Here is a 13,186-nt window from a genome sequence, read left to right as displayed (position 1 = left end):
GGCCATCAAATGGCAGTGCCCAGTTCTCTACTATTAAGAAATGCAGTTATTTCTTTTATATATATATATAATGATTTTTATTAGAATATTATACAGTTACAACGAAAGAGGAGGAATATTTGTAAGAAGATAGAAAAGTAGGAAAGTAGAAAAAAATAAAAAAGGAAAATAAAATAAAATAAATTGTCACCCACTTCCCACCATCAGTTCCAGAAAGGGTAAAAGGAAAAAGGAAAAAAAATTGACTTCCATCTCATCTTCAGGTTTTTTGTCTCATTAAATTCTCCAGTTATTTTTTTAAAAAAAGTATCCATTTCCTCTTATTCTCTTCGTTCTTTCTCATATTCACCAAATAGGGCCCAATCTGTCCTCTTTGTCGATTTCCCGGTATTTTTCTTCAAGAAAAATGTTAATTCGTCCATTTCTCTTATTTCTCTGATTTTCCCCAGCCATTCATCCATGGTTGGAGTGCAGTCTTGTTTCCAAATTTTTGCTAAAGATATTCTCGCCGCTGTCGTAAAATATGTAAATAAGAGTGTGGCCGACATATAGAGACATCTTAATAAGGAACACTACTGAGATTAAGGCTTACCAACAAATAAAAGAAATGAATGCAAATATTACGTGGTTACACTACATGCAGATAAAAGAGCATTATAAACAAGATAATAAAACAGGATTTGACTGGGAAGAAACATCAAAGTATTGGTCGATGGTCCATGAGGAAACACAAACATTTTTGAAGAGTGCTTTTAAAAAGGTCTCTTCCAATTCTATGATTTTATGATTCTATAAGCACAACTCCTAAATGTCAAGGTCTATTTTCCCTAAATCCACCAGTGTTCACATTTGGGCATATTGAGTATTCATGCCAAGTTTGGTCCAGATCCATCATTGTTTGAGTCCATAGTGCTCTCTGGATGGAGTTGAACTATAACTCCAAAACTCAAGGTCAGCACCCACCAAACCCTTCTAGTATTTTCTGTTGGTCATGGGAGTTCTGTGTACCAAGTTTGGTTCAATTCAATCGTTGGTGGAGTTCAGAATTAATAAGTTAACTATAATTCTCAGAAAATACAACTCCCAAATGACAAATCCCCCCCCCCCCCCCCCCAGCCCACCATTATTCAAATTTGGGCGTATCGTGTATTTGTGGCAAATTTGGTCCAGTGAATGTAAATATACCGTGCATATTAGATGTTTACATGACAATTCATAATAGTAGCAAAATGACTTATGAAGTAGCAACGAAAATGATTTTATGGTTGGGGGTCACCACCACATATGGAACTGTATTAAGGGGTCGCGGTATTAGGAAGGTTGAGAAACACTGATCTAGTCAGTTCACAAAAAAATGGACTCCAACTGAGAATTTCCCCCAAATTTCTAACAAGCATATTCAAAAGATCTCTTTAAATGACATTGTGATGTGCAGATCTGCATTTGTACTCAGTCAGAACGTTACCCCTTTGGCTGCTATGTTTGAAGAAATAACTAAAATATCTACCTTGGGTTTATCCTTGAGGAGGAGGAAACACTGACTTGCCAAGAAAGCCTGCCTGTCTGTGCAAAGATAAATGACTCAATTTGAGAAGGTATGCTACTCAATGTCACCAAAGCAGCGGGTCCATGATACTGCCGTGTAGACACATGGTCCTTCTGTTCCTGGCACTTGCCAATTGTCAGGGGTTAGGAAGCAATTGGAGATAATGAGACACATGGGCATTTTTCCTTTCAATGTTTTTGCCAAGGTTGCTAAAGGCGGAAATCTGAAATACGCTTGCCCAGAAGGAAGTCTTGCAGACAAAGGGACTTGGTAATCTTTAGGAAGAGCTTGAAGACATGGTTGTTCCAGTGTGCCTTCCCAGAATAGGAAACTCCAAGCATCATGTCCCAAATGCACTTTACTAGAGATTTAAGATTATTTGCATACCGCACCTCTCTCCAAAAACCTATCCATTTCACTTGGTCATGTCCAGCATTTTTTAAAAAATTTAATCATTACATTTGGCCCGGCCTTAGATTTTAACTGTGTCGTGGTGTTATTGTTTAATGTTTATTGTTATTGTTTAATGTTTATTGCTTTGTTTTATGAGTTTATTTATTGTTGTACACATGGCAGGGGACAGCTAGTTGTAATTTATTTATTTATTTATTTCAAGGTTTTATATACCGACCCTCTCACCTTCAAAGAGGGATTCGGACCGGTTCACAACATGTGTTAACATACAAAGAATATACAATATCAACACCTTTTGTTGTTTTTTAAAAATTGGACTCTTCATGTTTTCCTCCTAAGTTCTAAATTCTTTACAGCCACATCACACAGCATCTCATGCTCTGCTCGCTTGAGCTGAATGCTCACCTTTTAGTATCCTGTTTGGTTTTTGGATTCTCTGCTATATGTTAGGGTAGTTTTCCCTAACACTCCCCACCCCAACATTTGTGTTAAGCCATAGATCTCTAGACAAAGGGGGTGTCTATGCAGAAGCACCACTATAGGTAAGCTTAGTTGTCCTGAGTTATATTGTGATTTGTTTGTTTGTTTCCCAAAGAGCCACAAGTACAGCCAACTGTAGTGGAGTCAGACAAACCAGGCAGCATGGCTGCCCCTTCCCTGCCAGACACCCCGAAGACCGTGGAGCCCTGCAGGACAGACCAGCTGCGGCCGCATGAGTTCCTGAGAGCCAAGGAGCCAGTTTCGGTCTCTGTTGAGAAGCCCAAGTTGAGCGATGGGCATGTGGCCAAGAAAAGTCTGAGCATCCTCAATTATGTCCGGAGCTCTTTGCCGAAGGACGTCCCCGTGCCACTGTCACACAGCATGAATGGGAAGAACAAGCCATGGGAGCCCTTCATAGCCGAGGAGTTTGCACATCAGTTTCACGAGTCGGTGCTGCAGTCCACACAGAAAGCACTGCAGAAACACAAAGGTACTGACAATGCAACTAGCAAAAATGGAGACAGATGGTACTGATATTGTCCAGGCAGGAACATCTGCACACAATTGGGAAGTAAATAATAATAATAATAATAATAATAATAATAATAATCTTTTATTTATATCTCGCTAACATCTCCCGAAGGACTCGGTGCAACTTACAAGAGGCCAAGGCCCAACTCATCAATAAAACAACAGCATAACAAATACAACAATAAATAAACTCATAAAGCAAAGCAATAAACATTAAAACAATAGCAATAAACATTAGACAATAACACCCAAGGGCCTTTACATTCAAAGTTAAAGGCATGTATATATTTAATGGCCATGTTGAAAGATGAAATACTGTGGATCTACTCCTGCAACTTTTCAAGAAAACCTTTTATTTATTATTTATTTATTTATTTATATTTATTTAGGTGGCATAAACAAGGAAGCACAGAGCGCAGTGTCCCTAAAGTTTAGGTGGAATGGCTTTTCCTGTCATTCGCACCCACTGGTTCTGTATTCTAATCTCTGAAGCAACAAAAATCAGACTTACTCCTTTCTGCAGCCCTTCAGATCATGTCACCTCCTAGGCAGGCATGTAGCCGGGGGGGGGGGGGCTTGGGGGGCTTCACCCCCCCCCCCCCAAATTCTCATGGTGGTCCGCGAGAAGGCCTTACTGGTACATTATTTAAACTGTTATGTTTATTCATATCATGATCTGATCACCATGCTCAATATATCCCATAACAAAAAGCACAAATCCACTATATATCCCATATGCATGGGGGTATCGGGGTAACGATACTAAAAGTTTGCTAGGGTAGACCCTCTTTCACTCAGACTCGCCCCCCCCCCCCCGAACCAAACTCAGCCCCCCCCCCCCAATCAAAATCCTGGCTACGGGCCTGCTCCTAGGTCTTCTTCTTTCCATGTTATATAGTGACCACAGCTGAAAAGGGATCTTGTAACACCACGGAGACTTATCTTTCTATTTATTTATTTACAGTATTTATATTCCACCCTTCTCACCCCGAAGGGAACTCAGAGCGGGTCACAGAACACATATACGGCAAACATTCAATGCCGTCATATACTGACAAGAGATATAGGCTTTTCCCCATCTTCAGCCTCTTGGAGGCTATGCTCAGTTCTGGCCACAGGAGGGTGTTGTCGCTCCATCGCTGCTGAAGAGCTTTGTTTCTAAACTTCCTCGTTGAAATCGCCAGCATTTTTCTGGCAATTCCTTTTGGGTGCCTCCCTGCTTTAAAGCGGTCCCTATTTAACTACTCACATTGCTGTTTTTTTTTGGTTTTTTTTTAATAGTGTTTATTCAGGGTTTTTTGTTTTTGAGACATATAGTTAAAACATACATTTATACAATTACACAATTACACAATCACACAATTATTCAGTTGTGATCCACTAAGCATTGAATAATGAACATTAAACATTACACATTCCACAATCAGCCCTGAGGTTAGGGTGGGTAGAGGGTATAGGGAGGGAAGGTGAGGGCGGGAGGGGAGGGAGAGGTTAGTGAGGAGGGGGGGTGCCTGAGAATTGGTGCTACATAGCACCTACACACACAAATTACACACACAAATTACAGAGGCATCATTCTATTGACAAGGTGCAATCAACAGGTGGACTTCCTCAGAGAATCAGCAGAGTTATTCAAATAACAATAGAATATAAAGTCTCTTGATGAACTACGCCGCTTCCCAAATCTCAAAAAATTATAAAATTATAAAATTATGCTCTTCTTTTCTTTCAGATATTGCCTGAATGGTAGCCAATCAATCGTACATCTCTCGCTAATATCATAAGACATAGTCGCTAGAGTATCCATCTCCATTAAATCTCTAATTTTTAGTAGCCAGGTGTCAATATTTGGAGACTCCTTGCTCTTCCACTTGCTGGCGAGCACAATTCTGGCGGCTGCTGAAAAATGAAACAACAACATATCTTTGTTAGAGTCTAACTGAAAATCCAGCAGGTGTAAGAGAAAATATTCTGCTTTAAACCCCATTTTTATCTGCAAGATCTTCTGCACTTCCCTATGCACCTCCCGCCAGAAGCTCCTAACTTTTTTGCACTGCCACCATGCATGATAGTGGGTACCCAGCTCTCCCCCGCACTTCCAACAATCACTGTTCGTCCCTTTATGGAATTTTGCCATCTTCTGAGGAGTTAGGTACCACCGGTGGAAGATTTTTTGCCAGTTTTCTAGTATATTGGTGGATTTTGCGAATTTCAGTTTTCTCCTCCATATTGTTTCCCACTCGCTGAGGAGAATAGAGTGCCCGAAATCGGCAGCCCAGCTGGTCATATTCTCCTTTACAACTTCCAGTTCAGTTTCCCACTCCAGGAGTTTCCCGTATAGGGCTCTGACCACTTTTTTTATCTTTTTCCATTATTTTGTCCCACAATGACTCTTGTGAGGAGAAGTCTTTCTTTCTATCTTCTTTGAAGCAGTCAGTAATCTGCATGTAATGGAACCAGGAAAGCTTCTCATCCGTTTCTCTCAAGGCTTCCAGGGATTTCAGTTTCCATAAGCCCTCTCTTCTCTCCAGGAGTGTTTTGTAGGTGTGCCATCTTTCGTTTGGTAATTCCCTTTTCTGTGTGGCTTCTAAGGGAGACAGCCAGAGAGGAGTTTTCCTGTATAGTTTCCCTTTGTGTTTCTCCCACACTTTTAGCAGAGCAGCCCTTATAAAATGATTTGTAAAATTTTTTTCAATTTTGGCCTTGCCATGCCACAGATACCCGTGCCACCCTCTTCTAATGTCGAAGCCTTCAAGATTTAGAAGCTTCTTCTTCTTTAAGGTTGACCATTCCTTGACCCAGGATAGAACACAGGCTTCATAGTAAGATTGCAGACTAGGTAGGCCAAAGCCCCCTCTTTCCCGAGCGTCTATCATTATTTTGTATTTGATTCTTGCCTTGCTTCCACACCAGATGAATTTCATCATGTCTCTTTTCCATCGAATGAAAAGGTGGTTAGTTCTAATCACAGGAATCATCTGGAATAGGAACATCATTCTGGGAAGGAGGTTCATCTTGATAAGGGCAATTCTGCCCAAGAGGCTTAGATTTAACTGCCTCCAGCCTTCCATCTTTTTACAAATTTCTCTCCATGTTGGCTCAAAGTTGTTCTTAATTAATTGTGAGTTACTAGGAGTTATGTAGATCCCCAAGTATCTTATCTTGTTGGTCACACTTAAATTTGTGGTGTTCTCTAATCTCGACTTCTTAGCATTGTCCATGTTTTTAGTTAGGATTTTTGTCTTTGTCCTATTGACAAAGACAAAGACAAAGAAAAACACATTGCTGTTTTTGAACTGCTAGATAGGCAGAAGCTGGACTGAACGGCTAGGAGCTCACCCCAACCCAGGCTTTGAACTGTCAACCTTTTGGTTAGCAAGATTTACTGCAGCTGGCAGTTAACCTGCTGTGCTAAATCCCAACCCCTTTAGACATACAAAGTTGTGAAAATCGGCCTGGATTATTTGAGAACACCAAGTTCTCCTCAAGCTCGTTTCAGTGCTTTAAAAAACCTCTGCAGGAGGGTTTAAAAAAAAAAAAAGAAATGTTCCATAACAAAAGATGTGGTCTTAAATCCTGTTACTAGTTCTAACTGGATGACACCTATTGAATCAATACGATTTTCTGTCTGTTGACTATGACATTCAACAGTTGTGATTAACAAAGATGCCAACCATGGTGTCCCCACGAAGCATGGTGTCCCCACTTACTGTATCTGTATTGTTTCATAGAATCATAGAATCATAGAGTTGGAAGAGACCTCATGGGCCATCCAGTCCAACCCCTCTGCCACAAAGCAGGAATATTGCATTCTGGGCACCACAATTGAAGAGAGATATTGACAAGCTGGAATGTGTCCAGAGGAGGGCGACTAAAATGATCTAAAAGGCTCTGGAGAACAAGCCCTATGAGGAGCGGCTTAAGGAGCTAGGCATGTTTAGCCTGAAGAAGAGAAGGCTGAGAGGAGATATAATAGCCATGTATAAATATGTGAGAGGAAGCCACAGGGAGGAGGGAGCAAGCTTGTTTTCTGCTTCCCTGGAGACTAGGACGCGGAACAATGGCTTCAAACTACAAGAGAGGAGATTCCATCTGAACATGAAGAACTTCCTGACTGTGAGAGCTGTTCAGCAGTGGAACTCTGCCCCAGAGTGTGGTGGAGGCTCCTTTTTTGGAAGCTTTTAAACAGAGGCTGGATGGCCATCTGTCAGGGTTGATTTGAATGCAATATTCCTGCTTCTTGGCAGGGGATTGGACTGGATGGCCCATGAGGTCTCTTCCAACTCTATGATTCTATGATACTATTATTATTATTATTATTATTATTATTATTATTATTATTATTATTAAAGGCGCTGAACCCCCAAACCCCACATCTTCAGCTGACTGAACCACTCAGGAGAATATACAAAAATGAGTGTGGGAAATGTCATTTAAAAATACTTATCTGGGGGAAGTTCCATACAAAATGAATGCGCTTCTGCTGTGGGTTAATTAGTGTTTTTACACAGCCATCTTTGTCTTATCACAGAAAGTTTAGGCAATCACACAAAAGATGTGCAAGGGACAAAAACCACATGCATTTCACATTCGTGTTCTGAGAGCGTAGTCGATCCTAGCTTACACATAGGTCAAAACAATGGCCGAATAGTCATGTGAAATGAGTGTTTTATCTCTTTTGTGTTCTGGCTTCTAGGTAATGCAACGGTGCACTCAGCAGAGCAGAACCATAAGGTTGATGCCTCCATCCATTATAACATTCCGGAATTGCAAACCTCAAGCTGGGTGTCTCTGTCGCAGCAGAATGGCCAGAGAGCTTCCCAGCATAAGGGCTTCAATCCCCCAGAAAATGACAAGACATCCGATTCTGAAGAAGAGGACGATGAGGAAGAAGAGGAAGAGCAGCCAAGACCCAAATGGCATGGGATTGAAGCCATCTTTGAGGCTTACCAGGAACATATAGAAGGTAAGCTGCACTGATTCAGGAGGGTTCTTCTGCTCTTTTTTAGTTATGTGGTTATAATTTTTAGAATCCTTTGCTTGAATACTCGCTTTTCCTGTAAATATTTATGTAAATTTTTTTCAAGGTTTTTACCCAGTAATGAACTTCCCTGTGCAAGTATCTTATTTCGTATCAAAAGCATTGCACAAATTAGTATAAAACCGATAAAAATAGAAGGAGCGCAGGTGGCTAAATATCCTTTGACCAAAAATGGGCAATAGCAATGGCATTGTCTGTAGCCTCCAACAGTTCTTCCTCTGTACATGAGGCAGGGCATAGTGGACAAGCATACAGATGCGGAGTTGTCTGTTCTGCTCCACAGTCACACAAGGTGTGGGATTCTTTTAGGTAGTATTTGTTTATTTATCGTGTCATCAGCAACCAGACCATTGTATTACATTTCTAACACAACAAAACAAACAAACAGATTTTGCAAACTTGGTAGTTGATTAAATGTCCTTTGACCAGTATCTGGCCACTTGGAGTGCCTCTGGTGTTGCCGCAAGAAAGTCCTCCATTGTGGATGTAGCAGGGCTCAGGTTGCATTGCAGCAGGTGGTCAGTGGTTTACTCTTCTCCACACTCGCATGTCGTGGATTCCACTTTGTAGCCCCATTTCTTAAGGTTGGCTCTGCATCTCGTGGTGCCAAAACGTAGTCTGTTCAGCGCCTTCCAAGTCGCCCAGTCTTCTGTGTGCCCAGGGGGGAGTCTCTCATCTGGTATCACCCACGGATTGAGGTGCTGGGTTTGAGCCTGCCGCTTTTGGACTCTCACTTGCTGAGGTGTTCCAGCAAGTGTCTCTGTAGATCTTAGAAAACTATTTGTTGATTTAAGTCGTTGACGTGCAGGCTGATACCCAAACAGGGGATGAGCTGGAGATGTCTCTGCCTTGGTCCTTTCACAATTGGCTGCTACTTCCTGGCAGATGTCAGGTGCTAAGCAGTGTAATTTCTCCAGTGGTGTAGGGCGCAGACACCCCATGATAATGCGGCATGTCTCATTAAGAGCCACATCCACTGTTTTAGCGTGGTGAGATGTGTTCCACACTGGGCATGCATACACAGCAGCAGAGTAGCAAAGCACAAGGGCAGATGTCTTCACTGTGTCTGGTTGTGATCCCCAGGTTGTGCCAGTCAGCTTTCGTATGATATTGTTTCTAGCACCACTTTTTGCTTGGTGTTCAGGCAGTGCTTCTTGTAGGTAAGAGCACGGTCCAGAGTGACTCCCAGGTATTTGGGTGTGCTGCAATGCTCCAGTGGGATTCTTTCCCAGGAAATCCTCAGAGCTCTGGATGCTTGTCTGTTCTTAAGGTGAAAGGCACATGTCTGTGTTTTAGATTGATTAGGGATCAGTTGGTTTTCCCTGTAATAGGCAGTAAGAGCACCTAGAGCTTCGGAGAGCTTCTGTTCAACCATCTCAAAGCTCCCTGCTTGAGCGGTAATGGCATGATCATCAGCATAGATGAAACTCTCTGTCCCTTCTGGCAGGTAGTGCCATTTTCCCAGGTTGCCTTTTGATCTTCCCACTTCACTTCTGAGTCTGTTCAGGGACTTCCAGGTTGCCCATTCTTGGTTTGCCCCTGGAGGAAGACCCTCTCTTGCGGGGGGCCATCCAGTTGGGATTTCCTGGTTTAGCTGCCCAGAGGGATACCCTTGCTGTTGCTGGAGGGACGCCAAGAGTAGTGGTCGTTCTCCTAAAGCTTTTCCTTGATTTGAGTCTACTGGGAGGAGGCTGGTAGCCATGCAGTGGATGGCTTTCACAGAGTTCAACCACATTTAGCTGCAACTTCCCATCACACATCGGGGGGGGGGGGGCAATGCCAGCTAGGTTGTAGAGTTTATCAACAGGTGTAGGTTTAAGACATCCTGTGATTATTCTGCATGTCTCATTCAATGCTATGTTCACTTGCTTTGCATGGGAAGGCCTATGCCAAACAGGGCAGGCATGCTCAGCAGTTGAGTAAGACAAGGCCAGGGCTGATGTTCTTACTAATTTTGGGTCTGCACCCCATGTGTTGCCACTAAGTTTCCGCAGGATGGTATTGCCTGCAGCTACTTTGTGCTTGGTGTTCAAGCAGTGTTTCCTATATGCTAATGTTCGATCTAAGGTGACACCAAGATTTTTAGGATGGAAGCTCTTGACCTTCCCAGGTGACTTTCAATTTCCTGTTGACTCCACGGTTGCATAGGTGGAAAGCACACACGTGTTTTGGCAGGATTAGGCTTCAGGTGGTTATCTTGGTAGTAGCTGGAGAGATCTTTCAAGGTATTAGTAAGTTGGATTTCAACTGTTTCAAAGTCTTTTGCTTGTGTTGTTAGGCCAAGGTCATCAGCATATATAAAGCTCTTTGTGAGTGGTGGTTGTGGCTAATCGTTAGTAAAGATATTAAACAAGGTTGGTGCAAGAATGCTGCCTTGGGGTAAACCATTCTTTTGCCTCCTCCATCTACTTTTACTGCCTTGAAACTCCACATAAAAGCTACAGTTTTCTAGAAGAATCTGGATAGTTTTTGTAAAATCATAGTCTCGAGTCATATGGTAGACTTTCTGCAGCATTTTCATATGTTGCACTGTCATAGGCTGCTGTAAGGTCGACAAAAACTATTCCAGTAATGCAACCTTTCTCGTTTCCTTCTTCGATGTGCTCAGTCAGATTAAGAATTTGGGCTGTAGTTTTTCCCTGGTATGAAACCTGCTTGTTGTGCAATAAGCTGGGGTTCAATAACAGATCCGAATCAATTTAGTAGTATCCTCTCATATACTTTATATCAGGGGTCCACAAACTTTTTAAACAGAGGGCCAGGCCAGGTCACAGTCTCTCAAACTGTTGGAGGGCTGGATTATAATTTGAAAAAAATGAATAAATTCCTATACACACTGCACATATCTTATTTGTAGTGCAATAACACTTAAAATACAATAATTAAAATGAAGAACAATTTAACAAATGTAATTTATTTACAGTATTTCTATTCCGCCCTTCTCACCCCGCAGGGGACTCAGGGCGGATTACAGTGTACACATGTATGGCAAACATTCAATGCCAATTTTGACATACAAACATATACAGGCATACACAGAGGCTATTTAACTTTTTCTGGCCGCCAGGGGAGCTGTCGCTTTCATCGTTATCTGCGACACTGATGAAGCTCTTCCGCATTCCCCACATGCTTTTGCTGGAGTGCTTTTGCTGGGGTCTTTTTAATGGCCTCATAAATTAGTTAATTTAGCCTCCCCACACTTTAATTTGGTACCTAATTTTCCTACTTGACAGATGCAACTGTTTTTCGGGTTGCAAAGGTCGACACCAGGCTACACAATTGGTCGGAAACCCACTCCAACCCGGGCTGGCTTCGAACTCATAACCTCAGAGTGATCTTAATGCAGCTCAGTCAGTTGCGCCACAGCTGCGGCCCTTCCAATCTCAGGCCCCTTCCAGTGTTGTTGGTGTTGTTGTTGTCCACAAGGACCCCAAGATCTTTTTTACATGTACTGCTCTCTAGCCATGCATTTCCCATTCTGTATCTTTGAATTTTGTTTTTTTCTGCCTAAGTGGAGTATCTTGCATTTGTCCCTGCTGAACTTCATTTTGTGAATTTTGGCCCATCTCTCCAATCTGTCAAGATCATTTTGAATTCTGCTCCTGTCCTCTGGAGTATTGGCTATCCCTCCCAATTTGGTGTTGTCTGTAAACTTGATGATACCTAGCTTGATCCAAAGGAATTGCCTTGGCTGACTTAATAATCCAAATTTGATTGCAGAACAAAACCTGGAACGGCAGGTGCTGCAAACGCAGTGCAGACGCTTGGAGGCCCAGCACTACAGTCTCAGCCTGACAGCAGAGCAGCTCTCGCACACCATGACGGTGAGTCTAGTGATCAAGGTGGAACTTGCAATGGTTGTCTTATTTTCTGTCCCAAGTCTGGCTGGCTCCAAAAATACTGAAGCACATTTGCGTTGATGTTATGTTTGCATCGTGCTGACACTTCTCTTCTTTTGCAGGAACTAAGGAACCAGAAGCAGAAGATTGTCTCGGAAAGGGAACGACTTCAGGCCGAACTAGATCACTTGCGAAAGTGCCTTGCGTTACCTGCAATGCAGTGGTCTAGGAGTTATTTCAAGGGGTATCCCAGGTGACACTCCCTTGCACTAGGCCCAACACATAGTATAGAAATAATAATAATAATAATCTATTTTATTACCAGGAATATTTAATATTTTTCACTGGGAGGTTTGAAGTTTAAAAAAATAAAATAAAATAAAATGAAAGAGAATGTGCCATGCATGGAGCAAAGGATTGTGGGATCCAGGAGAAACCCAAACCCATCTCTTGAAAAGATGCAACTGAATCTTTATACAAATCTGCAAATAAACCCATTTAGAAGAAGACCTCTAGTTTTGGTGAGACATTCAAAAGGTTGTTTTCCTTCTATTTCCTCTCCTTCCTCGGTTTTGAACCCAGAGGTTCCCCCAATGACACTAACACCCGCCTCTCATCCATCGAAGGGGCTGGAATCACCTTCCTTTTCGTTGCCATATTAGTTCAGCTGTTGTCCTTTGGGATCTGACCCTTCCCTTTGTTCTCCAATACACTGTTTGTTGTCAATCCAAGAGGACACCAAGTACACACCAGTTTCTGTTAGAATGAACTGGATATTTTGGATACAGGAATGATTATTTGCAGATCAATAGCAGTAGCAGACAGAAGACCGTGCCGCGTCCAAACGTGACTTCCCATGCATCAATCAGCTTTTGGCTGGAAATGCACTTCACACACAAAAATTAATCGTGAATGACTCAACGGAAGGTACCTTTTATTATTGGGGAGAGGGTTAGGGTTAGGGATGTGCAGAAGAGGGACGATACGACAGACAATACACACAGATAACGTACCCCAATGGGTGGTGGAATTTTCATACCAAGGTTTTGCAATTAAAAGAGTTGAAAAAAGGTGCTTCGGAGCCTTGTACTGTGTACATATTTAAGATGTTTTGTATGTTTTTATTACTTTTTAATTATTGTTATAAAAAAGCTTGCCATTTTCAATATGTTTCTGCTTTTCTTTTTCTTTTCCTTTTCCTTTTTGGCAAACGGTAGCTTGCTTTTAGTGTTTGTACTGCTGCTGCTGGTCAGGACACGGAAAATAGGATTTGAAGTGTATTGTCAAAGGCTTTCGTGGCTGGAATCGCTGGGTTGTTGTGAGTTCTCCAGACTG

General features: G+C 42.1%; 1 protein-coding gene across 9 annotated transcripts in view; it reads left to right on the top strand.

Moving 5' to 3' along the window:
* GSE1 (Gse1 coiled-coil protein) overlaps positions 1-13,017 on the top strand; it is a 510,191-nt gene extending 497,174 nt beyond the window's left edge. For all 9 annotated transcript variants that reach the window (XM_060788123.2, XM_060788125.2, XM_060788124.2 and 6 more), the window contains 4 exons: positions 2,556-2,930; positions 7,668-7,937; positions 11,733-11,836; positions 11,974-13,017. In XM_060788123.2, the coding sequence (XP_060644106.2) occupies positions 2,556-2,930; positions 7,668-7,937; positions 11,733-11,836; positions 11,974-12,108 (884 nt within the window). In that variant the 3' untranslated portion in view covers positions 12,109-13,017. The remainder of the gene's footprint in view (positions 1-2,555; positions 2,931-7,667; positions 7,938-11,732; positions 11,837-11,973) is intronic.
* Positions 13,018-13,186: the final 169 nt, after the last annotated feature.

Source organism: Anolis sagrei, chromosome 8 (assembly GCF_037176765.1).
Source record: "Anolis sagrei isolate rAnoSag1 chromosome 8, rAnoSag1.mat, whole genome shotgun sequence".
Lineage (NCBI taxonomy): Eukaryota > Metazoa > Chordata > Lepidosauria > Squamata > Dactyloidae > Anolis > Anolis sagrei.
Note: the sequence above shows the minus strand (reverse complement) of the source record. Positions and strands in the feature narration are given on the sequence as shown.